The following is a 27,644-nucleotide window of genomic DNA, read 5'->3' as shown; positions in this document are numbered from 1 at the left end:
ATAGGCAGGGTCTGCTGACGGGCATAGGCAGGGTCTGCTGACGGACATAGGCAGGGTCTGCTGACGGACATAGGCAGGGTCTGCTGACGGACATAGGCAGGGTCTGCTGACGGACATAGGCAGGGTCTGCTGACGGACATACGCAGGGTCTGCTGACGGGCATAGGCAGGGTCTGCTGACGGGCATAGGCAGGGTCTGCTGACGGGCATAGGCAGGGTCTGCTGACGGGCATAGGCAGGGTCTGCTGACGGACATAGGCAGGGTCTGCTGACGGACATAGGCAGGGTCTGCTGACGGACATAGGCAGGGTCTGCTGACGGACATAGGCAGGGTCTGCTGACGGACATAGGCAGGGTCTGCTGACGGGCATAGGCAGGGTCTGCTGACGGGCATAGGCAGGGTCTGCTGACGGGCATAGGCAGGGTCTGCTGACGGGCATAGGCAGGGTCTGCTGACGGGCATAGGCAGGGTCTGCTGAAGGACATAGGCAGGGTCTGCTGAAGGACATAGGCAGGGTCTGCTGACGGACATAGGCAGGGTCTGCTGACGGACATAGGCAGGGTCTGCTGACGGACATAGGCAGGGTCTGCTGACGGACATAGGCAGGGTCTGCTGACGGACATACGCAGGGTCTGCTGACGGGCATAGGCAGGGTCTGCTGACGGGCATAGGCAGGGTCTGCTGACGGGCATAGGCAGGGTCTGCTGACGGGCATAGGCAGGGTCTGCTGACGGGCATAGGCAGGGTCTGCTGAAGGACATAGGCAGGGTCTGCTGAAGGACATAGGCAGGGTCTGCTGACGGACATAGGCAGGGTCTGCTGACGGACATAGGCAGGGTCTGCTGACGGACATCGGCAGGGTATGCAGACGGACATAGGCAGGGTATGCAGACGGACATAGGCAGGGTCTGCTGCCGGGCATAGGCAGGGTCTGCTGCCGGGCATAGGCAGGGTCTGCTGCCGGGCATAGGCAGGGTCTGCTGCCGGGCATAGGCAGGGTCTGCTGCCGGGCATAGGCAGGGTCTGCTGACGGACATAGAGTATGCTTTTAATCACTATAGTGCTGAGAAAATGAACTTTAAATCCCACAGGCGCCACTTGTGCAAATGAACTGGAAGTGCAAAAGTGGCAAGCTTCCAGGGTGCAGTACTTCAGGAGCAGTGTATGAGCCAGAAGTGTAACTATAGGGGAAGCGTCTGCTTTGGGGCCCTGACCCAGAAGGAGCCCATACAGGAGAAGGAGGACTACAACATTTTGTCAGGGCTTCCTCAACAGTATTACACAATGAAATTATATACAGTGACAGTATAGACAGTGTAGAAAACGGATGGAAAAGCTGCCGGGCCTGGTCTGAGAGAGCGATCACAGGAATGGGGGTGGCATGAAAGGAAGGCGTTGCAAAAAAATTACTGGGGGAGGGGGGCCCCATTCAAAAATTTGCTGTGGGGCCCAATCATTTCTAGATACGCCACTGGTATGAGCCACAGCCATTTCTCTCTGCTGTGAGTAACAGATGTAGTCTCCGGCCAGGGGACCACTTCAGCTGTCATTCGCAGCATATGGGAGGGAGAGAGGCTGTGGTGCGCCCCATACCCCTAAAACCCTGCAGCCTGCTGGCCAGCGCCCAATACGCTTTCAAGAGCAGCACCCGCTATATCTGTCAGCAGGGTCAGACTGGCCCACAAGAGTACTACAGGATCCTCCGATGGGCCCAGGCTCTGGATGGACCTTAGAACTCAAAAAAAAAAAAAAAACTTTGGAGCTGCCTTTAGAGATAATAACTTGCCACTAGGATCTATTTCTTTTATTCAAAACCTGTTATATTATTGATGATATTGGGATTGGGCCCTGAGAATAACTCCAGCCCAAGGAGCTCCAGCTCGACACTGATGCAAAACTGCTGACAAACTCCATTTAGACTCATTAATAAAGCAGTATCCATAAGTGCTAAAGCTCCGTCTAGTGGCAGATTTTTCTGATTAATACTATGGGGGAAATGAAAGACTTGCATTTCATATGTAAATATTTTTCTAAACTTTCTATTAAAGTTCCCTTCCATTAAACTTAAATGCATCATATTTTGTCTGTGTAGAAATTGGCCCTGCCTCTGTGATGGTGGGGAACCTGGTCTCTGGTAAGAGGATCGCACAGGCCAGTGGAAGGGATCTGGGACAGCTAGAAGACAATGATCAGGCCAGAAAGGTAAGTTAGGTTCAATGCACGGATAGACTTACCTATAAATACTCTATAACCATCAGAATTGTAGTCTTTGAGATGTTTTTAGAGCCAGAAGTGTCTTTGGTTTTATGACTGATGACATACAGCATGTGAATTATTGCCGAAGTCTAGTCTTATTATGAATGTCTGTAGATGTAGGGTTGTTCTTTGGGATCTAGAGGAAAAGTAGAGGACTGTTTACATAGAAAAAAGTAGAGGACCGTTTTTTCCATTTAAGTTCAGTTTTTTGCGTTCCATATACGGAACCATTCATTTCAATGGATCCACAAAAAAAATGGAAGGTACTCCGTATGCCTTCCGTTTCTGTATTTCCGTTTTCTGTTCCGTTCAAAGATAGAACATGTCCTATTATTGTCCGCATAACGGACAAGGATAGTACTGTTCTATCAGGGGCCAGCTGTTCCGTTCCGCAAAATACGAAATGCACACGAACGTCATCCGTATTTTTTGCGGTTCCGTTTTTTTGCGGACTGCAAAATACTGAAAAAGCCATACGGTCGTGTGCAAGAGGCCTTACTGTACTTTTCAGGGCTTGCTTGCTTCCCTCCTGGAAATCCCCTTTAAGTGTAAAGCCATGGGGAATAGCTTAAAGTTATAACGTCTTCATGAAATGACGATGATCTGCCTTTTGCTTGCTAGTACAGTGTTAAGAAAAAACTCATGTTTCCCCTTCCCGGAGTAATGCAGAGTGACATTGTAATTTAGATTTGGAAAGAATGCGCCGGTTGCTTATGACCTATGGATTGTAGACGACCACATCATTTTATAAATGTGTTAGTATCGATCCGGGAGAAATAAATAACAATAACTAGATACAGACTCCAGAGAAAATTAATTTCTCGGATTGCTCTGAATGTCAGGATGCTCTGACTCCTTGTTAGCTTAGATTAACCCGTGTGTGGCACTGCTGCCTGTGTCCGGAGGGAAGCAATAAATGAGAACAGCTTTTACATATAGTATTAACCTTATCTCTACGGATCCGTTTTTTCTCACTATTCTTTGGTCCATCATTGAAAAAGTCTTGGACTTGTTGGAAGTTTCCTGATACAAAACTGCTGGAAAAAAACATGCAAGTGCTTTGAAAGAGACGATTATTATGTGTTAATAAAAAAACAAAGGCTCTGATTTATCATACCTTCACTCTAGAATTCTGGCGTCAAAAAGTTGCAAAAATAGGGCTTTTGCGACTTTTTGCACTCGCGCAAAATTTTTGTGCACAATTGTGCATTTTTACACCACTCGCTCCAGTTTTGGACGTGGGTGTGGTTACCTATGGTAATGAGCTTCCCTCCAGATTTATCATCGAGACTTAAAAAAAAAAAAAATCACAATCTCCGTCCAGGAGTAGGGTTGAGTAGGAAAACTGGAGTAGCTTCTCTATACAAAAGTTTTCCATGGGTGACATGAGACATTTGATAATGTACTCCAAAGCAGACTCAAGCAAAACTGACTTCAGATTTTCCCCCCAAAATCCATAATGACTGCAAATTGCAATTTGTTAATATTTTACAGGGCAGTATAACAGGCAAAGAGCCAAATTAATTTACTGAACCAAATATAGAACTCTACAGTACAATATTTATTATTTATTAATTTTATGCACTTATATAGCACTACTATATTCTGCAGCGCTTTACAGACATTAGCATCCAACTGTCCCCAATGGGGCTTACAATCTAAGTTCCTATTATGTTTCTAAGTATGTCTTTGGTATGTGGGAGGAAACCGTAGTACCCAGAGGAAACCCCCGCAAACACGGGGAGAACATACAAACTCCATGCAGATGTTGCCCTTGGTCGAATTCGAACCCAGGACCCCAGCGCTGCAAGGCAACAGTGCTAACCAGTGAGCCCTCGTGCTGCCCAGTAGCAGAATTGTGGGTTTTAATGTGACCGTCTAAAATCGGCCTTGAAGGGGTTGTCTCATCATAGACAATGGGGGCATATCACTCGAGAACAAAGCCCCGCAAGGTGGTGGCTGAAGGACTCCGGTCCGGCCACCACCAAGTCGGCTCCCCATAGAAGCGAATGGGAGCGCACTGCGCATGACCGGCCACTGCTCCCATTCACTTCTGTGAGCTCGACAGAAATAGCCGAGCCAGGGCTCGGCTATTTTTGCAGGCCCCATAGAAAATGAATGGAGGGGGGCTGCGCATTTCGTGGCTCCGTTCTCCATATAGGTGCGGGTCCCAGCGATATGCCTTAGGGATATGCCCCCATTGTCTGTCATGAGACAACCCCTTTAAAGGCTATGAACACCATTTTCTTTTATTATTGCATTAATACTAGGGCTGCACGATATGGGAATTTTGTGCGATTGCGATTAGGGCCCTAAAAATTGCGATAACGATATGCGATGCGATATTTTAAGGGAATTGTGCTAGAGGTCTATTTGCTTGGATTTTCCCATATGAGCCGCTGACGCGGCTGGGTATGACGCTGTTATGTGGGGGATCTGTGGATGACGCTGTTATGTGGGGGATCTGTGGATGACGCTGTTATGTGGGGGATCTGTGGAGGACGCTGTTATGTGGGGGATCTGTGGATGACGCTGTTATGTGGGGGATCTGTGGATGACGCTGTTATGTGGGGGATCTGTGGAGGACGCTGTTATGTGGGGGATCTGTGGAGGACGCTGTTATGTGGGGGATCTGTGGATGACGCTGTTATGTGGGGGATCTGTGGAGGACGCTGTTATGTGGGGGATCTGTGGATGACGCTGTTATGTGGGGGATCTGTGGAGGACGCTGTTATGTGGGGGATCTGTGGATGACGCTGTTATGTGGGGGATCTGTGGATGACGCTGTTATGTGGGGGATCTGTGGATGACGCTGTTATGTGGGGGATCTGTGGATGACGCTGTTATGTGGGGGATCTGTGGAGGACGCTGTTATGTGGGGGATCTGTGGATGACGCTGTTATGTGGGGGATCTGTGGATGACGCTGTTATGTGGGGGATCTGTGGAGGACGCTGTTATGTGGGGGATCTGTGGATGACGCTGTTATGTGGGGGATCTGTGGATGACGCTGTTATGTGGGGGATCTGTGGAGGACGCTGTTATGTGGGGGATCTGTGGATGACGCTGTTATGTGGGGGATCTGTGGAGGACGCTGTTATGTGGGGGATCTGTGGATGACGCTGTTATGTGGGGGATCTGTGGATGACGCTGTTATGTGGGGGATCTGTGGAGGATGCTGTTATGTGGGGGATCTGTGGATGACGCCGTTATGTGGGGGATCTGTGGATGACGCCGTTATGTGGGGGATCTGTGGATGGCGCCGTTATGTGGGGGATCTGTGGATGGCACCGTTATGTGGGGGATCTGTGGATGACGCCGTTATGTGGGCGATCTGTGGATGACGCCGTTATGTGGGCGATCTGTGGATGACGCCGTTATGTGGGGGATCTGTGGATGACGCCGTTATGTGGGGGATCTGTGGAGGACGCTGTTATGGGGGATCTGTGGAGGACACTGTTATGGGGATCTGTGGAGGACACTGTTATGGGGTGGATCTGTGGATGGCACTGTTATAGGGGATGTGTGCAATGACACATAGGGCCATGAGGGGGGGGGCAGCATAAGACACACATATAGCATCTTATGCTGGTCCCCCTCATGGCCCTATGTGTCCCCTCATGTGTCCCCTCATGTGTCCTAAACTGCGCACATAACTGACTTTGTGTGTAAAGTATTTTACTACTGTCTTTTACTAACTGGCCATTTTATCAATAGAAAAGAGCTTGTTTCAGACAGTAGTAAAATACTTTACACACAAAGCCAGTTATGTGCGCGGGGCCCCTTCATATATAATCGCCGCATTTTCGGGTCGGCCAAATTGCCATATCACATTTGGCGATTATTGCGATTCGATTATTTTTTCGATATATTGTGCAGCCCTAATTAATACTCATTAGTACTCAATTAAAGTTGGTCTTTATTAAAAATGTTGAGCCCTTTTCTCTGTACAGCCTCGAGTTTCACCAGTAGCAGGCTCTGTGTTTTTACTGTTCCATCAGGCAGCTCAGCTGACGGCTTCTTATCTCTGATCTCTGACCTTATAAACCAGGGGTAGACAACATCTGTTGCGAAATCACAACTCCCAGCATGCATAATTGCTCTGCTCTTGTCAGAATTCCCATAGAAACTAATGGAGCATGCTGGGAACTGTAGTTTCACAACAGCTGGAGTGCCGAAGGTTGCCGATACCTGTTATAACCACCATTTTAGCTCAGTTCTTACTGCTAAGAATTTGGCTTAAATAAATGTTTTTAGCTTTTAGTAATTTAGACATAAGGGTAATTAGATGACTGACATAAAGTGAAAGTATGATTCTCACAGCTAGGCAGACTTTAACCTTTTATGACAAAACTGCTGAATATTTTTAACCTTCTCAGGACCGCCGTACGCAGGATTGCGTCTTTGCGGCGGCCCTGCTCTTCTGGGTGGACGCGCCGGCGCGTCCTCTCGCGAGACGCGAGATTTCCTGTGAACGCGTGCACACAGGCGCGCGCGTTCACAGGAACGGAAGGTAAGAGAGTGGATCTCCAGCCTGCCAGCGGCGATCGTTCGCTGGCGGGCTGGAGATGTGATTTTTTTTTAACCCCTAACAGGTATATTAGACGCTGTTTTGATAACAGCGTCTAATATACCTGCTACCTGGTCCTCTGGTGGTCCCCTTTGTTTGGATCGACCACCAGAGGACACAGGTAGCTCAGTAATATGTTGCACCAAGCACCACTACACTACACCCCCCCCCCCCCGTCCCCCCGTCACTTAACCCCTTGATCACCCCATATAGACTCCCTGATCACCCCCCTGTCATTGATTACCCCCCTGTCATTGATCACCCCCCTGTAAAGCTCCATTCAGATGTCCGCATGATTTTTACGGATCCACTGATAGATGGATCGGATCCGCAAAACGCATACGGACGTCTGAATGGAGCCTTACAGGGGCGTGATCAATGACTGTGGTGATCACCCCATATAGACTCCCTCATCACCCCCCTGTCATTGATTACCCCCCTGTCATTGATCACACCCCTGTAAAGCTCCATTCAGACGTCCGCATGATTTTTACGGATCCACTGATAGATGGATCGGATCCGCAAAACGCATACGGACGTCTGAATGGAGCCTTACAGGGGCGTGATCAATGACTGTGGTGATCACCCCATATAGACTCCCTCATCACCCCCCTGTCATTGATCACACCCCTGTAAAGCTCCATTCAGATGTCCGCATGATTTTTACGGATCCACTGATAGATGGATCGGATCCGCAAAACACACACAGGCGTCTCCCTGGAGCCTTCCAGGGGGGGTGATCACCCCATATAGACTCCCTGATCACCCCCCTGTCATTGATCACCCCCCTGTCAGGCTGCATTCAGATGTCCGTATGATTTTTACGGATCCACGGATAGATGGATCGGATCCGCAAAACACATACGGACATCTGAATGGAGCCTTACAGGGGGGTGATCAATGACAGGGGGGTGATCACCCCATATAGACTCTCTGATCACCCCCCTGTCATTGATCACCCCCCTGTCATTGATCACCCCCCTGTCAGGCTCCATTCAGACATTTTTTTGGCCCAAGTTAGCGGAAATTATATTTTTTTTTTCTTACAAAGTCTCATATTCCACTAACTTGTGTCAAAAAATAAAATCTCACATGAACTCACCATACCCCTCACGGAATCCAAATGTGTAAAAAAATTTTGACATTTATATTCCAGACTTCTTCTCACGCTTTAGGGCCCCTAGAATGCCAGGGCAGTATAAATACCCCACATGTGACCCCATTTCGGAAAGAAGACACCCCAAGGTATTCCGTGAGGGGCATATTGATTTTTGTCCCAAGTTAGCGGAAAGGGAGACTTTGTGAGAAAAAATAAATAAATATCAATTTCTGCTAACTTGTGCCAAAAAATAAATTTTCTATGAACTCGCCATGCCCCTCATTGAATACCTTGGGGTGTCTTCTTTCCAAAATGGGGTCACATGTGGGGTATTTATACTGCCCTGGCATTCTAGTGGTCCAAAAGCGTGAGAAGAAGTCTGGGATCCAAATATCTAAAAATGCCCTCATAAAATGAATGTGGGCCCCTTTGCGCATCTAGGCTGCAAAAAAGTGTCACACATGTGGTATCGCCGTATTCAGGAGAAGTTGGGCAATGTGTTTTGGGGTGTCATTTTACATATACCCATGCTGGGTGAGATAAATATCTTGGTCAAATGCCAACTTTGTATAAAAAAAATGGGAAAAGTTGTCTTTTGCCGAGATATTTCTCTCACCCAGCAGAATAAGGGGCCCATATTCCAAAGAGCACCTTTCGGATTTCACTGGTCATTTTTTACAGAATTTGATTTCAAACTCCTTACCACACATTTGGGCCCCTAGAATGCCAGGGCAGTATAACTACCCCACAAGTGACCCCATTTTGGAAAGAAGACATCCCAAGGTATTCGCTGATGGGCATAGTGAGTTCATGGAAGTTTTTATTTTTTGTCACAAGTTAGTGGAATATGAGACTTTGTTAGAAAAAAAATAAAAAATCATCATTTTCCGCTAACTTGTGACAAAAAAAAAAAAGTTCTATGAACTCACTATGCCCATCAGCGAATACCTTAGGGTGTCTACTTTCCGAAATGGGGTCATTTGTGGGGTGTTTGTACTGTCTGGGCATTGTAGAACCTCAGGAAACATGACAGGTGCTCAGAAAGTCAGAGCTGCTTCAAAAAACGGAAATTCACATTTTTGTACCATAGTTTGTAATTGCTATAACTTTTACCCAAACCATTTTTTTTTTTACCCAAACATTTTTTTTTTTATCAAAGACATGTAGAACAATAAATTTAGAGCAAAATTTATATATGGATGTCGTTTCTTTTGCAAAATTTTACAACTGAAAGTGAAAAATGTCATTTTTTTGCAAAAAAATCGTTAAATTTCGATTAATAACAAAAAAAAAGTAAAAATGTCAGCCGCAATGAAATACCACAAAATGAAAGCTCTATTAGTGAGAAGAAAAGGAGGTCAAATTCATTTGGGTGGTAAGTTGCATGACCGAGCAATAAACGGTGAAAGTAGTGTAGGTCAGAAGTGTAAAAAGTGGCCTGGTCTTTCAGGGTGTTTAAGCACTGGGGGCTGAGGTGGTTAAGAAAGACCAATTCAAAAAATGATTTTAAGCCCAAAATGAGTAAAATGCAGAAGGTGTACATAGCCTTTAAACGGTTATTTTGTTTCTTTAAAATTGATGATCTGTCCTTAAGACGGACCATCAATATTAGATTGTGGGGGTCTGACTCTTGGCATCCCATTCTATCAGCTGTTTGAAGAGACCAGTGCTCTCCCCTTCAGTGTTCTTACTGCTCCATATAACACATTGTAATACCAGGCATAGCCACTACTAAAAGTGTGGCGCTGTGCCTCGGAAACAGTGGAGAGGGCTTGGAGCTCCACAACACATCTCTTCAGCAGGGATGCTAAGAATCTCACCCCTGGCAATCTAATATTAATGGCCTATCCTAAGCTAGTAATGAAATGTATATGAATGGAAGTGGAGATGTGTAACACTACTCTGAGGTCTCTAATACACATTTAGGGAACCTGCTGTAGATTGAACTCTTCTTCACAATTTACTGACGTTTACACGAATATGTCTTTATACCATTTTCTAGAACAAGATGTATATATTATATTCTTTATACATCCATGTATACATAATGTGCATGGATGGTATATTTTAGACTCTTTTCACACTCCGTCTAATTAATGCGTTTACCGTACGGGCCGGGAAAGGTTCTGGTACGTCCCTTAAACTGACCTATAAATTGGATGCTGCTGAGTGGCATCTGTCCCCCATAGTTGCCCGTGTTTAAAAAAAAAAAGTATGCCGTGCAGTATGCAGTTTTGTTACACAATGGCTATGCATAATAGACCCCACTGGATGGTACTGGAAAGGCAAAAAGAACACTCTTTAGGCACTTCAGCAAATAGCATTTATCATGTAGAGAAAGTTAATGCAAGCCACTTACTAATGTATTGTGATTGCCCATATTGCCTCCTTGGCTGGCTGTATTCTTTATCACATTAAACTCTGCTCATTTCCATGGTTACAACCACCCTACAATCCATCAGTGGTGGCTGTGCTTGCACACTATAGGAAAAAGTACCAACCTATGTGCTCTCCAACAATCCTGGCTACCAGAGAGGTCCACACTTGTTCCTATAAGTGTGCAAGCACGGCCACCTCTGATGGATTACAGGGTGGTCGTAACAATGGAAACGAGCAGTGTATAATCTGATGGAAAAATGAATCCAGCCAGCAAAGGTGACAAAATGGACAATCACAATACATTAGTAAGTGCCTTGTATTAACTTTCTCTATATGATAAATGCCATTTTCTGAAGTGACACAAGGGTAACTGTCATATTTTTAATTTTATTTGCTAGTTTATTAGAGCTAGGCATGTATACCTGAGTTAGTCTGTCAATGATTGTCAAAAGATCTGTAATTACCTTATAATAACAGCTTTCATTAATGTCCTCTGTCCCTTTCTACTGCTCCCTTGAAAGATCGTTACTAGGGCTTGTCTGTCTCCCAACTCAATGTAAACAGAAGACAGAGGGGCGGTCCTTCACACTGCATGCCTGCATTAGGCTTCAGAGTGAGGAGGCGTGTTTTTCAGTAATCCAATCTGATTGGCTGGCATTGAGCTGCTGGCTACAGCAAGTGTGTATGGAAAGTGAGGGAAAGCAGTTTTGGCCTCAGAGAACTGGCAGAGGAGCCATCTTGAGAAGGTCCTCATATTGTAAATGTTTAAACAGCCGTAACTAAGGGAAAAACTCAAGGAAACAGTTGTATATGAAGAAACTAAAGGTTGCTTTATGCATAATGCTGCTGCAGCAGTAACATATGCTAAATATTTTTTTTATGAAAACATGAAAGTTACCCTTTAATGGTTTCTTATGGGTCCATTTAATGGATGTTTCTGATTTAGCTGCAGTTTCCGCTATTTGAAAAAAAAATGCATACTGTGCAATGTGTGGTTTTTTTTGGGGAGTACATATAGTGGATAGATGCCTCTCAGTGGTATCCATTTTAAGGGTCCAGTTATTGGATGTGGCAGGACCTTTTCCAGCTCATACGGCAAGCGGACTATTCAGATGCAGTGTAAAAAGCCCCTTCTATCTATCTGCGGTCATGTTCTCGTGCATAGGGTTGTGTCAGTTGTTGTGTTGGCCGGGTTTCTGACAGCATATTTAGTCTAAATCTTCCACATCGTTGAAAACATAATAAAGTTAAATCAGTAAAAATCTGACATTGCACTGAGACATACAGAGAGAACGCACCGAGCGGTTTTGGCCTTCGCTTGCAATAGCGCATCTCAATGGATAAAATATAGAAGTAAAGCAGATAAATCTGTCTGAAAAGGGCAGTGTGTCTTCCATTTTCCTCAGCACTAAATTAGCAGAAATGATGAGACTTGGTGTCTGGTCTGACATCTCCACGAGAATGGAGATCCAAGAGACGTATCCTACTGGCTATTTAGCAGTGCACATGGACACGACTTCACTGGTCAATGCCTTTTTCTTAGAAGGGCCTTCTGAAAGTAATAGTGTCCCTACACTGCGACCACTAGTATGATCAGTTGTATCCTGTCAGGGATCCCAGAAGGAAGTGTCCAGTTTCCCTGTAGCGCCAATAAACCATTACACAGTTCCCCCTGAAATGGTCATATCCCACCACATTGAGCTGTTTGCAGTGGATGATGCACTATCAGACCTCTGGAGCTGCAGTACCCTGCACGGCCACTACACTTTGAACGGAGCCGTGCTTCCTGTTCCATTTGCAGGATTAGTTCCAGCACTGGAGGCTGCAGGGTGATCGGTGGGGGGTGCTGGGTGTCGGACCGTCACCAATCGGATAGTAGTGACCGATCCTTAGGCTAGGTCATCACTATCAGGAGCCTGGAAAATCCCTTTAGAAGGGTTTCTGTCACAAGAATTAATCCTATTAAATTAGCTGACAGCAGTGATGTGCTAATGTCAGCTGAACCTAACTAGCCTATTCCTACTTTTAACTATGTCCACGTTATTCCAGAAATATAACTTTTATAATATGCTAATTTGCCCCAAGTGTAGCAGGGTGTGGCCAGAGATGGGAGAACGGAGCCTCTAGGAGCGGAGCCTCTAGGAGCAGTGTAGGGACACATCGCTAGTGTCAGCTAGTCTAATAGGGTTAATTCTGGTGACAGAAACCCTTTAAGGATACAAGTAGTGGCTTTGCTGTTATTTCTGTCCTTGTCCATAATATGTTATGGTGTGTAATCGTAAATGAGGCTCCCAATGATACCATGTGGGCTCAATCCACAGGAAGGCCAAAGTCCTGCAGTGACCTAATCTAATGCTCTGGGCGTTAATCATGTAGTTTTAGGGCTGTTTTGTGATATTTTGGCAGTGATCAGGGAGGATTCATATAAGCTGCAATGGGAAGAAACAAAGGCCGTTTCGAGGCACGCTTGCATCACCGAACAAGCACACATCACCTGATCTCTGCTTTTACAGCTACTCGAGCAGAGGTCTGTGGTTAAAGTTGAGGTTTTGTTGGCTTTTCATCTTCCTATTTGCTTTCAGACAAACCGGGCAGTGGATGTGGACTCACTGTGAGAACTTAACTGGTTTGACGTTGGACTGTCTCTAGGTAGTTATCCTGGTAGTCCCCAGGTATGAACCCTTTAACCCCTATACAGGTCTCTGGTCTTCACTGCAGGGAAGCCACCAGGTCACTACCTCTTGAGATAGTCCTGGAGTAGTTGGTGGCTGGCCCATGAGGATCAGAGAGCACCGAAGGGTCAGGCAATACTCTTAGTCCGGTAACAGGCCAAGGTCAGGACCAGCAGCATATAGACGAATCCGATAAACAATTCCAAGGTCGGGGGGCAATATGAGAAACAGGTTAGGGTTAGGGCAGGCAGCTTGCAGTCAGAGTCTGTTGTCAGACGGGTAGTCAGAAAGAATATCACACCTTCAGGCCTCATCCACACGACAGTTGTTTTTCTCGGCCCCCGTTCCGTTTTTTTTGCGGATAGGATGGGGACCCATTCATTTCAATGGGTCAGCAAAAAAATGCTTATAGTTCATCCGTTTGTGTTCCGCGTCTGTTGTCCGTGTTTCCCTTCAGCAAAAAAAAATAGTGCATGTCCTACTTTTTTCACATTTGCGGACAAGGATAGGCATTCATTACAAGGGATCTGTGGGAAAAAACGGATCCTCCAAAAAAAACTGATGCCGCATCCTTTTTTTTTGGGCGGACGCACAATTTGTGGATGCAAAAAACAACTTTCGTGTGCATGAGGCCTCACTGGTAACTAGTGACTAGGAACCTAAGCTCAGGCAGAGGGGTGGAACAAAGTGCCCAGAATAAATAGGAGGGTTAATGAGCGGCTAGAGGAAAGGTTAACCTTTGCACTACCACAGAGAAGTTTCACTGAATACTAGCCCCAGTACACACAGGGTGAGTGGAGTGATGCCCATGCCTGCCCGTGGCAGCACTGGACACGGGTCGCCAGCGTGTGGATATACTGTGTGCATTCGTTCTGTATACACCAAAATATGATCATAAATATGTGATCAACCAGAACACTTAATATCTCTCCCATGCGGAGCGAGATTTGGAAGATCTTCTTTTTATAATAACAGCAAAAGCCTCATTTTATTTCAATTGCATTGTATTCGTAGTATATAAATGGGTGGATGTATTGCCACGGAAATCACTGCAAAAACAGTGAATTTTAGGGTGTGTGAATAGATCTGTAGGTCATAGTGCCCTTCTCTGTATTTGTTTGTGCATATTGTATTGGTTGTGCCTGAAGTTCTAGGTCTATCTAGAGCAGGGATCTGCAACCTTCAGCACTCCATCTGCTGTGAAACTACTACTCCCAGCGGGCAAACATGCTCGGCTGTTCTTCCAACTCCCATTGAGGCAAATGAAGCATTCTGGGGGTTGTAGTTTCTGAACAGCTGGAGTGCTGGAGGTTGCTGATCCCTAATCTACAGTATAGCGTTTGTCTATTAGAAAGGATACAAGAAGTGTGTTAGGGTGGCTTCAGATCACATTTTTGCCATCCGTTTGCCATATGGTATACGTTGTAAAAAAGGAATACAAAAGTGTGGCCCTCCTGCAGAGTCCGGTAAAAAAAATTTCAACATATACGTTCTTATTTTTTTTTTTTGTTTTGTTTTTTACAATGGAACTGTATGGTGAATAGATGCTACTGTATGGCATCTGTCTGAGGCATCCGTTAACATATATTTTAAATGGATGGCATAAACGTGATGGGAAGCCTCCCTTATAGTTTTGTGAGCATGTAGAGAATTTAGTGCAGAAAAGAACAGTACTAGAAGAAGGGATCTTCATGCTCACATTTTGCAGTATAGTGGCATCATGTCGGCTCACAATTCCACATGCTGTTCTGCCCAATCCCTTGTAAAAGTGGGATACCATGTCATACTCATGCTGGTTCTTGTATGGGAGGCCTCCCTAAGTTTTACCCCCCGCCCCCCAACTTTGGGGAACGGGAGCAGGATGAATATGAGTTGGGTCCTCGCCTTTCCACCTCCTACATGTACTGTAGGGGCCCTCATAATGGAACATGGAATAAATTATCATGATTTCTGTAAGTATTCTTAATACAGTAAAGTTCCTTTAATCTCGCATGTCATAGTTTTGAAATTCTGCAGCAGATACCGCCAATTAGAAAATTCTACTGATTAAAAAAACAACGTACATATTAATGTATTGGTCAGTGGTTTGACCAATAAACTAGTATATGATATTGATGTCAGATTAAGGTATAATCAATCATCTGATTTCTCGATTAAAGGAATTTTACTATATTTTGCTCTCATGGTGTACCATTGCATTGATGGCACTTGTCTACACAAGTCGTACATTTTGATTATTATGATTTATATGTAATTATTTTCTGCTATTCTGAATATAAATCTGTTTTTCATTTTGTTTTTTAGTTCTTATTTTTGTCTGAAGTTCTGCAATGGAGAGCTCAAACGACTCCCGATCATGTGCTTTATACATTATTAAACTCAAGGGTAAGACCTTCTTCAGCCCTAGTGCTCTAATAAACCATTCAGTGCGTTGTAATTGGGGTGAAACACTGGATTAAATATTGGGCGTCACATATGAGGATCAAATCAAATTGGAGCAATGACAAAATTTGGTAGTAAATTTGTCAAACATCTCCGACTATTTCTTTCTCTAAGTAGTGATGGCTCATATTTTTTCTAGCAAGAGTGTGAGGTTTGTTGGTTGGATCTTCTGTACGTACAGTGAGTCTACTTTTTTTCCCTTGTCCTGTAGTCCTATGGTGTTCTTCTAGGAAAATATATCGAAACACATACACATAGCAGGAACATGCCATGTTGCTGTGTCACCCTTGATAGAACACTATCACCCTATTTCAGCATAAAAGCCACTACACTTCTTTGAAGAATTTCCAGAAGATTTTGTAGTGCTTCTGTGGGAACTTGTGCCTTTTTTGTATTTGTTGGGTCAGACAATGACATTGGATGAGAAGATCTAGCTCATATTCCGCATTCCAGTTCATCCCAAAGGTGTTTTTTGATACTGAGGTTCAGGCACTCGAGTTCCCGCCCAACACAATGGTCTCACTTTATGCTCTTTGTCCGACCATCATTCAGACCAGGGAGGATTGAGGGGTGGTGACTCAATTAGAGCAACACAACTAAACCTAAGCTATGAGGCTGATCGGGGATCTTCATTAATTGTTCCTCTGCATGTTTATCTACGCCTATGAAGAAAACAATAGAGCTTTCATACTGTCAGTCATTATTAGGCCTGTAGATAGTCAACCAGATCATCCAGATCTGCATGTGTAAAAGTGCCACTGATTAGCAAGCTAAAAAAAATCATTGTTTGCTGGTGGCTGATTGTGCCATGTAATCACGGTCTGCTGCTGGCAAATGATGATTATGTATGGGGACGAGCGATGGCACTAGCGATCGCTCCTCCCCATGTTATGGAGGAGATCTCTGCACGTTATAGCAGCGGTCTCCTCCACTGATGAGCTGAATGCTTCCTTCCCAACCATCAAAATGCTGATCTGCTGGTCTAATACAGGCCTAACCTGTTACCTACTATTCTAATGAGCAATACCTTGCAGATAAAACCTTCCCTGTGCAACACTATTGAGAACTTCTATATACCTGTGCTGCTACAGAAGGACAAGAATTTGTATTTCATTTTTAATGACCTAGTACTGCCAAAATAAAAAATATATATATATATATATATATATATATATATATCTGTGTGTATGGAGTTTTCAAGGTGTCTGTCCTTTTTTTTAATTGAGCGATTAATCTTGCTGTATTTTATCTACAGGGAACAATAGCCAGCTCTCTGACCTGTAGCCAGTTACATAAACGGGCTGAGAAAATTGCAGTAATGTTGATGGAAAGGGGACACTTACAAGATGGAGATCATGTGGCTCTTGTGTATCCTCCAGGTATACATATATCTAATACTTATGTGACGTTTTAAACTGTACAATTTACTTTTTTCTTAATTTGCCCTCTTTGAGCAATGACTTTTTGTTAGTAGGACCTCTTGATGATAGGTCATAGGGTGTTCCATTGCTGGGACACCTAACGGTCAGCTATAATTTGTCATGGGGTCTATCAACAAGTGTTCAGTTCTCCCAAACACCACCTCAAGGGTAATGAACACCGGCACGAGGGTAGTGAAACGTTACACAATTTACACTGAAATCAATGGGTTGTCCATCCTCCAGAGCTAGAGAGGCTCTTTGAATTATTTTGTATGGGGACTAAATGTATCATTTGAAAAAGTCTTTTATGAACCCTCTATAAATTTGTACCAGTACCAGCTGTCATTATATATACAGTATATCTAGCTTAGTTTAGCATTGTTTTAAATACAGTGGGATATAGGAATGTGGAAAAACTTGCAATTGATATTAGGAAAGGAGATAAAAATGACCACCTTACTAGTAGTTCAGCACAAGGTAGACACGTTGCTTCCGACTTTTGAGATGCTACCAAATTAAACCAGTTCTGTTCACTGTGACTGGTTAAACTGGTGCACCCTTTAGTCTAGTGAGGCAGCGGCCTATTTTTGTATATACAGCATTGTACGGAATCATTGCTAATCGTGATTCAACATCTTCAGACAAGATTAGCACGGAGCAGGACATTTCTCATCTATCTGCAATATCACAACTTACACCATGTAATGTGGATCCATGAAAGGTAGAGTGTAGGGCACAGGATAAGCGACATCCCTTCAAAGGATGCCATTTTCCCTTAAGAAGTTTTAGGTAAAATTTGATTGATGTTGTCCGTGGTGAGACATCTGTTCCCGGCAATAGTTGCTGATGACTTTTTCTGTTTCTGCTTTGTAGGAATAGATCTGATTGCAGCATTTTATGGCTGCCTTTATGCTGGTTGTGTGCCAATAACAGTGCGACCGCCACACCCACAGAACATTGCAACAACGCTGCCTACGGTGAAGATGATTGTTGAGGTAGGTTATGGATCTTTCGTCAGAGATTGAGCAGCCATTTTATGGGCTACCATACTGAGTGTTTAATGTCTAGACAATGTGTGGGCGCCATACAACAACTTTATCCAGAATTTCTGCATTCTGATTCAGGCTTCTATTCCAAACTTCAGCCTTTGTAATTGTGATTCTGTGAAAAATCCCTCAACGAAAGAGTCACATTTCCTTTGCGTTAGATATACAGCTCTATAATTTGACCATGAAATTTTGTTCAGCAGAAAATATTGTAGTCTAATTAAAAGGCAAGAACAACAATTGCTATTAAACTTAATGCATTCAGCTATTCCTGGTCTTACTGCCATTTCTCCCATAATTAGAGGTGAAGAACTAAAGGAAGGTCTCCTCTACCATCATTAGGAGAGGACGTTAGCTTTATGAAGACAGCTATAATTACTACCTATGATGATTGCCTTTCCCTGTTCATGAGAAGTAGAACTTAGGCTAACTTTCTCTTGAGAACATAGTGGTGCCAGCTTGTGACAAATTCAGGCTTATAGCGTTTTAGAAGAGGGGACACCATAGAAAAAATTAAAGCAGAAGCCATACTTAGTGCTACTGAATACAAGAAGATGCTCCTCCACATCTTGGCACAGTAGGACCTGAAAGTTGGTAACGCCCTCACACCTTTCAAGTCCTTTGTCAGATTGAAGGATTCATGATGGTCAGTTCACTCTACCTCTTCTTACATTGGGGTATCTATCAGGACACCTTTCACAGATTCAAATCATTGCCAGAGAATGGGGACAATCCTGAGCAGCATCCCCTTTCTCCGTGAGTCTAGTCGCTCAGCCTGCCATATGGTTCACATGCCTTTGGTTTCTTAAGGCAATTGCATTGACGTGTGCACCAATACTCCATGCATTCCACTTGACCTACAACACGCATGGAAATCAAATTATTGTGTATAAAACCTAAAGGTAAAGTGTCATGTAGTGCATTAAGTCTTAACATGACCAATGACCGAACATGTAATTTACAGTATATGAGGGTGTCCAACTGTTCTCATACAGCAGGTGTCTCAACATGTCCGATTTTTTATTCCCACAAGAGATTTTTCTCTCCTAGTTGAGACCACATAAACACTCATGCGAACCAAATGTGCATGTGTATTGGGGCAGGGGTAGAAATGGCCACATTTGCTATAGACCTGTAGTAGTACAATAGGGCTGTCATTAACTCACTAATGTACTAATGAAAGTGAGATCATGCTCCTATACCTGTCCCTGAGCTGACATGGAAATATCACCTTATTCTGGCTGCACTTGTGGCTAGGGCGAAAATTTCAATATTTTAATACCAAAAATTGAAAATATATATATTTATAATAAAATCTTGATTTAATATTTCACTTTCCAATAGTGTTGAGCGAACTTGTGTTTTAAGTTCGGCGTCTAAAGTTCGAGTTCAGGTTATCGAAGTATCCTGTTATGGATTCTAAATTCCGTTATGGTCCGTGGTAGCGGAATCCATAACGGGATACTTCGATAACCCGAACTTTAGACGCCGAACTTAAAACGCAAGTTCGCTTAACACTACTTTACAATTATATTTTCTTTAAAGGGGCTGTTCAATTTATCTCCTATCCCCAGGTTAGGGGATAATTGTCTGATAGCGGGGTCTGACTACAGGGGCCGCCTCCTGCCAGATATTGCCGAGCGCTTGTACTGTGTTATCTCTGACAGTCCCATTGAACAGAGTGGCGGACACACATACATGTCTGCCTCTCCATTCAAATGAGGAGCACGGGCCCCTGTTCCTGTGATTGGTGGGGCCACCAGTGGTTGGACCCCCGCCCATTAGACACTTATCCCTTATCCTGTAGAACAACCTTTTTAATATTTAGCTATGGTCTTCACACTACAATTAACCATTTCATAGGCTTTACATTTTTCTATGGTCCTTTGTTCATTATTCAATAAATGTGTCCTGGCGGGATGACATTTAGTTGCTGCCTCTCATGCTGGATAGTAACAATATTGTTGCGCCTCTAGACCAGTTACCGAGGTGCAACGCCTTGTTTCATCTGTCAAGTTGAGGGCTGAAAACCGCCCTGCAAAAACCACGGTAATTTGTGGTAAAATACGCACACTTTGGTTATTGGCATTATCCACATTTCATATGTGGGATTGTACTCTATGGGGCACATGTATTAAGACTGGCATTTTAGACTCCGGTCTTGATAACCCCTATACCTGGTGGTGGATCCGCCGGAGTTATGAAGAGGCGCCATCCACTGCAGCTGCTAAATGTAAGACAGCTTCCGAGCTGCCTTACATTTAGACCATTTTCTACTCCTGAACCAGGCGTAGTAAATGAGATGAGCCCGTCCCCTTCCACGCCCACGCCATGCCTACTTTTTTAGACATGCCGTGAGCCGGGACAAGTTGCAGATTGCGCCACAAAGGATATTTGCGCCGCGATCTGCGCTAGAAATACACTGAATTTAGGTGTATTTCTGTTTGATAAATTACCCCCTATGTGAGTATGTTACTATAGACTCATCTGAGCAGGTGGAGCGCCTTCTGGAGGCAGGTGGGGTGTGTCTGACGAGTGCATTGTATTCCTTATCTATACACATTACATCAAATTGATCTTAATTACCTTTTAAGTAATGTGAGCGATTATCCCATATCTTTTTGGTGAAATTGATTTCCATATGTTTCTCAGATGTCATGCTTGTTAATTGCACAGGCGTCAGTTATCCCCATCAGAAATGTTGCGGTGCATATTAATTACCATCAGCACGAGTTTTTTTCCGTTCTTAGGCTACATGCACATGACCGTTGTGTGTTTTGCAGTCCGCAAATTGCCAGGTTATAATTTTTTTGCGGTGCCATGGAACAGAGCAACGGATACGGACAGCACACGGAGTGCTGTCCTCATCTTTTGCGGCCCCATTGAAGTGAATAGGTCCGCATCCGAGGCGCAAAAACTGCGGCTCGGATGTGGACCAAAACAACGGCCGTGTGCATGAGGCCTTATTCATATGTGCTATTTGCAGATTTAGAAGAATCCCACCAGTTGATTAAGCATGTCTGCAGGTGACAATGCAGTAAGTTTTATATTAAAGGGGTTGTTAAGTTAATACAAGGCACTTACTAATGTATTGTTATTATCCATATTGCCTCCTTGGCTGGCTGGATTAATTTTTTTCATCACATTATACACTGCTCCTATCCAGGGGTTATGGCCACCGATGCAACGCAGATACGAGGTGGCCGTGACAGGAGTTGCTGCGCATGCTGCCTATGTACACTCCCATGGCCCCAGCCACCAGGTAGCTCTTTTTCCTATAATGTGCAAGCCCGGCCACCGCTGCTGGAATGTAGGGTGGTCGTAACCCCCTGAAAATTAGCTGTGTATAATATGAAAAAATAATCAAACCAGCAAAGGTGACAATATGGACAATCACAATACAATAGTAAGGGTCCATTCACACGACCGCATCAATTTTGCGGACTGCAAGTTGCGGATCCGCAAAAAAAATGGACACCAAGGGCTTCCATGTTCTTCCAGGTCCTTGCAGCAGCAGCACTACAGAAGATAAGACATGTCCTATTCTTTGCTGCATCTTGTGGATTGCAGAACCATTGATGTCAATAGATCCGCACCGCACACGGCCTATATCTGTGTTTTGCAGATTTGTGGTTTGCGGTCCGCAAAATGAATAGGGTGGTGTGTCTGGACCCTAATTGCCTTATATTAACTTTGTCTACCTGATAAATGCCATTTGCTGAAGGGAGACAACCCCTTTAACTGAAGATTATACCGCCGATGCTTGTAAACGGTTCAGTAAACTCTCATGTGCTTCCTAAGACTGCTGAATAGGAGGCTTTTTCATTTCAAGGTGACTTTGAGTTTACGCTTGCGGATATTTTATTTACACTCTTGAAAAACTGTGTTAAATTCCGTTTGGCTTTGTGCACACACAGATGTGGCGGATAAAATCTGCTCAATTGGTGTTTTACTCAGTTTTATTCTATAAATGGCACTCCTGGCCAATGGTGGCCACATCTAGAATGGGTGTGAAACGGTGTCATGAAAGATCTGCCATAAATGTCTAAAGTGAGAACACCCAATGTGCATTGAAAGAGATTACGTGCTAGGACTTCTTAATAGGCATATGGATAGCAGTTTTATTAATGTCGCCATGCTGGGGTATCAATACCGCTTCAGGAACAAGCACTTGTAATAAAACTGTGACTTCATTAAAATGTTGCATGGCTCATCATACATGTCTCTAGTACGAAAAGTGGCTATTTGGTTGTGGTTATCAGGCCTTTGTAGGCCTGCAATGACGAGTGCCGGACATCTTACAACGGTGCCATGGTTTACTGTAGGCCGGTGGCGCCTTATCATCACTCTTAGCCTATTTTAGATATTGTGACACAATAGTGTGTGCCTTCCCTTAAAGGGAACGTGTCATCAGAAAAAGACCTGCTGTTTAAATCACTTTTTTATGTTTAACATATTTTTTTTTATCATTTTTGACGATTATTTTTAATTTTCCATGTCACTTTTTATATTTAAAATCAGATGGTTTTCTCACTGGCCGCTATGTCTAATAATTGGCGCCACTTCTTGTTTGTACAGATCACTTTACTGCAGTTATCTGCTTATCTGCCATTCTAATCCTGCTTGTAATGATATCACCTATGTGTATAGATAAGACATGATCCTCCATTCACAATTGGTGATGGTCAGAGCTTATATATTCCTTCCTTGTACAAGGACCTCTGCACAGGTCACAGAGCATGCCTAGAAAACTCTCCCATAAAAATTACTGGGGTCTCCTCCTGGCCATTGTGTTTATGGACCATGGGGCTGCCGTAAAGCAATTTTTTTAATACTTTGTAAATACTGTTAAGAAAAGCTCAGGCAAGATGGCCGCCCACATAATCGTGGTCGGGAAATAAAATAAAAAATCTGTAATCAGAAAATAAAAACAGATTAGTTAAAAGGAATATGTGTCTCTATCTGACTTAAACTGCCAGATAAAATTTTTGGTGACTGATTTCCTTTAAGTAGTCATGCATGGTAAGGTTTTTATGGTATTACTATTTGGTATTAGTGTCATGGAGTGTGTGTTGGTGTTCATCATGGCGTTGCTCACATTACTGAGTAATACATTACATCTGGGTAATAAGGATATGACAGCAGATCTTCGGATCGATGAATGCTTGCAGTAAAGTTTGATTTCATGCCAAAGTAGTCCTCTAAGCAAACCCTAAACGATCATTTGTCACAGCAGTTTTGTACTTGGCAAACATTCAGACAAACACTAATGGCTCACTCCTGAGACTGTGTGTTGTATAGGTCAGGGATCAGCAACCTCCGGCACTCCAGCTGTTCTGAAACTACAACTCCCAGAATCCTCCTTTCACTTCTGTGGGAGTAACAATAGCAGCCAAGTAAGTGTGCATGCTGGGAGTTGTAGTTTCACAGCATCTGGAGTGCCGTAGGTTGCTGACCCCTAGTATAGGTCCTATGTCATATTGTCCGTACCTCTTACAAGCCCACCTCTTCTCTTCCTCTTACTCTCTGCATTTTTGTGTTTGGGGAATTACAGCCATACCGTATGTGTAGCCTGTGCAACTGAGGCCCAATAGGTAAAGGAGCCCACCTCCATCTAAGTCTCTATTAAAATGTGCATCCGTTATAGCAGAAGCCATAATGCAAAGCTGCATGGCCGTATGAAGAGCAGTGCTTCCCACTGTCTAATAGATTGCACGTAGATGACCAAGAAGAATTGCCATGGCAGATATCGGCACATCATTTAAGGACTTTCCAGAACTCTAATGCAAGTAATCGCTGTCCAAGAACTAGCTTTTAGCAAGGAGCCCATTTACGTTTTTTGCACATGGGCTCCAATGCTGTGTCCGCCCCTGATATACTTCTAGTATTGAAATCACTCCATATATGATGTAGAGCAGGGCAGCAACAGAGAAATCAATTACTGTTGCGCTGCAAAACCACCAATGAAGTGCAGGCTACCCTTAATGGCGGTCTCTACTCTGACCACGGAGAAGCGAGCACAGGCTGCCGCAAAACCGGGTAAATAGGGGAGCTATGGGGAAATCGTAGTCCTTCCCTTACTACTGATTACTGGTACCCTCCTAACGAATATGCTTTAAAATTGGGTTGGCCACTTTCTGTCCCCTTGTTGGGAAAATCTTCTGTGCTGTCCACATAGAGGTCCTGTCCATAAGATGAGTAAAAGGGGCAATTTATCAGAGTTGCAAAAAGGGATGATTATTGGATTTCAGGCCAAGGATGGCCGTATTTCTGAAACTGCGCGGGTTGTGAACTGTTCTTGTGCTGCTGTGGTGAAAGTGTATAATGAGTGGACGAATGGCACCATTGTGAATAAGTGACCTGGAAACTGTGGAGCACCGCGGGCCATTGATGTGAGAGGTGAACGTCCGCTATGAAGGTGCAGACCAACACAATACAGTGGAGCAGCTCACCTCTCAAATGAATCCGGGGCAACCAGACCTATGACTAAAACAACAGTTCAGCGAACCCTACAGCATATGGGGCTCCGAAGCAGATGGACGGTTTAAATTTTTACATCAGTATCAGAATTGGACCTCCACAAAGGGTTGTCTTCTTCAGTGAGTCACATTTTCTGCTTCGTCGAACGGATGAAAGTAGACTTGTCAGGCGAGAAACATCAGAGAACAAGCACCCTGCAACCATTGCTGGAAAAATACAAGCTGGTGGTGGTAGCATTATGGTCTAGGGTTTTCGTATCACTTATCCACGTGGAAGGCACTTTCACTCCGTTTGGGTAGGAATCCATCCTTGCAGATCACGTACTCTGATGCAAGTTGATTGTCTTTCCTGGGGCGGATGGGATTTTCCAGTAAGACAATGCGACATGTCACATGGCTAGAAATGTCTGACATTAGTTAGAAGAGCATGGCCAAGACTTCAAGTACTACCCTGGCCCCCCAATTCCCCAGACTTGAATGCAATTGAGCATCTATAGGACCACATTGAGCTTTGTGTTTGCTCTTTGGATCCTCCACCATGCACCCTCCAGCAGCTGTGGGATGCGCTGTAGTCAGAATGGGTCCAGATGCCTGTGACAACCTACCAGGACCTTGTGTAATCACTCCCAGCTCATCTAGCTACCGTCCATGCTGCACATGGTGGTTACTCTGGATATTAGCCAGTAGTCATAATAAATATGACTTGATTGTGTAGTTCTCCTCATAGACTACTACATATAACTGGGTAGTTTTAGGTTGATCACATGGTCCCTTTTCCTTAGGGGCCCCCTATTCTAGCAGAGGATCTTGTATTGTTCAGGCAGGTCTTATTCTCTTTAATAGCGTTCTCCCTTACACTGAGGCTGCCATATGACAGAAAGCCTTATACTACACAACAGATTTGCTGTCTGTCGCTGGTAGATAATAGTTTGCTTTTGCTTGATGTTATTTCCATGTCTTGGCAGGTTCTGGATCATCAGGCTCTGATAGCTATTCCAGACTTCCACAACATAGAGTTTATTACACACAAGTCAAAATATTAATACATGTCATTCTCAGAACTTGTGTATAAGAAGAATCTCTAGGTTTCAGAAACTCCCAAGGAGAATAAAATTGTTTTGAAAGGCTTGGAGCAGACATAATTGTTTCCTCGTTCTCTTCCTCCTTGTCTCCCAGGTGAGTCGTTCCGCCTGCCTAATGACTACGCAACTCATTTGTAAACTGTTACGGTCAAGGGAAGCAGCAGCAGCCGTGGATATTAGAACGTGGCCTCCCATCCTGGATACTGGTGAGAATTTACCTTATGTTCTCTACAAAGGGAAGGGATATGTTTAATTCTTTAAGACCAGGGTAAGATTGTCGGCCAGCACTCATAATTGTTAAAACTGGATGTAATGTGGCAGCTGGGAAAACGAATGAATCCCCCCTTAGTACTTTTTGAAGAAAAGATGTCTGGATTAGGGATGAGCGAACTTGTGTTCGAGAGGACTCCTGCATAATGGAAACCAGACGGATCTATGCGGCCCATAGACTTCTATTATGATGGAATGCAAAACGGAATGCCTCTTAAAGACATTCCGTCATAGAATTCCGTTATGCCCCGTGGTAACGGAATTCATATTGGAATTGCAATAAAACTCGAGCTTGTAAAACATAAGTTCGTTCATCCCTAGTCGGGATGTAATTTAAACTGCTACATTAAAAAAAAATTGGAATCACTGTGGTCACCATTGTTCTACATTTCCCAGGGTCACACCACCTACAGATTGTTTCATCATTAAAGCGGTTTTCCAGGTGTATGTTAAAAAAAATCCTATACTCACTGGTGTAATCTCCTGCCACATCCAGCACCGGCGTGCCGCTTACCACCTCTGGTATGTTTTTATATGGCTGCAGCTGTGTCGTAGCCATATACCCCACATGGTTAATGCAGGCTATGTTCAACTCTAGAACAGAAATGGCGCACCATAGGGTAATAACGTCTAGGAAAAAATAATAATGTCTCCAAAAAATGGAGGCTCACCTTGAGGAGATGTGCTAGATATAGGCACAACTCTAATGTAGACACGTGTGGGGTTAAAGAAAGCCCCTTGTAGTGGATGGTATGCAGCCAGGGATGTAGGTACTTCTAGTCAGGGATGCCTGGAGTCCCTCAGAAAGCCGGTAGATCAGCAAGAAAAGGAGTGTCCCACGGCGCAAAAGACCACCCGAAGGTTCAGTTGAGATGCAGGGTACTTTATTAGGCAAGCGGTACAACGTGTTTCGGGGATAAAACCCCTTCTTCAGGTACAAATGACTTGCTGTCATTTGAACCTGAAGAAGGGGTTTTATCAATGAAACGCGTTGTACCGCTTGCCTAATAAAGTACCCTGCATCTCAACTGAACCTTCGGGGTGGTCTTTTGCGCCATAGGACACTCTTTTTCTCGCTGATATACCCCACGTGACCACTGTATCCAGTTGCTAGTGTATGGCGCAAAGTCGATGAGGTTAGTGGTTGGCCACAGTGGTCAAGTGGGGTATACGATTACATCCCCATAAATCCTGTCTTTGGGGAAGTTTATTATTATATCCGACAACCCCTTTTACCTTTCTTAAATTAAGTTATACAATTCTTTTTTTTTTTTTTTTTTTTTTTAAACATAGGAACAGGATGTCCATCGGATTGTTTAGCATCTTGCGCCATACATCTTGGGATATGGCGGGCTGATAGACAAGTAAAGGAAGGACACATAGTATGTAGCTGATGGCTGGAGCTAGACTGCAGTGGCATTGTAGTTAACATGCCCTTGATGGTGACTTTGGTAGCCATACTTTTGGAATGGAAATTTTTGTGACTTACATCTCGTTAATATTTAATAGGCATAACCACCTGGATTTACATAAATTTTGTCAAGCAAATAGCAGAATAATCCAAATAAATAACACATGTTCAAAGGGTAAAGAATGGACATATGTTTGGTACAGATAGATTGTGGTGACACTGATTTTCTAAGGTTGTACTTTTTGCAATTCTGTATGGCATCATAGGCAATATTTTAACTTTTGTATAAATTTCACAGAACAATAAAAAAAAATAGTGGTGTATGGTGCTTTTTGTTGGCCTAACCAATGACTAATACGCCTGAAAGGGTAAGCACCCACACATTTTCTTTTCAGGCAGAACCATTTGGCTATTGGAGTTATTATTTTATCTGAATTCAGAAGAAGGGTCCTTTAAAAGAGGTTTTCCCGGTTTGCATCAACATACTTTAAAATAATCATTTATGACGGTAGCTGTAAT

General features: G+C 43.9%; 1 protein-coding gene across 7 annotated transcripts in view; it reads left to right on the top strand.

The window, feature by feature from the left end:
* DIP2C (disco interacting protein 2 homolog C) overlaps nucleotides 1-27,644 on the top strand; it is a 442,508-nt gene that overhangs the window by 345,431 nt on the left and 69,433 nt on the right. For all 7 annotated transcript variants that reach the window (XM_040434209.1, XM_040434208.1, XM_040434211.1 and 4 more), the window contains 5 exons: nucleotides 2,093-2,202; nucleotides 15,279-15,359; nucleotides 16,672-16,795; nucleotides 17,711-17,832; nucleotides 25,539-25,650. In XM_040434209.1, coding sequence (XP_040290143.1) covers nucleotides 2,093-2,202; nucleotides 15,279-15,359; nucleotides 16,672-16,795; nucleotides 17,711-17,832; nucleotides 25,539-25,650 — 549 coding nt within the window. The remainder of the gene's footprint in view (nucleotides 1-2,092; nucleotides 2,203-15,278; nucleotides 15,360-16,671; nucleotides 16,796-17,710; nucleotides 17,833-25,538; nucleotides 25,651-27,644) is intronic.

Source organism: Bufo bufo, chromosome 5, assembly GCF_905171765.1.
Source record: "Bufo bufo chromosome 5, aBufBuf1.1, whole genome shotgun sequence".
Lineage (NCBI taxonomy): Eukaryota > Metazoa > Chordata > Amphibia > Anura > Bufonidae > Bufo > Bufo bufo.
Note: the sequence above shows the minus strand (reverse complement) of the source record. Positions and strands in the feature narration are given on the sequence as shown.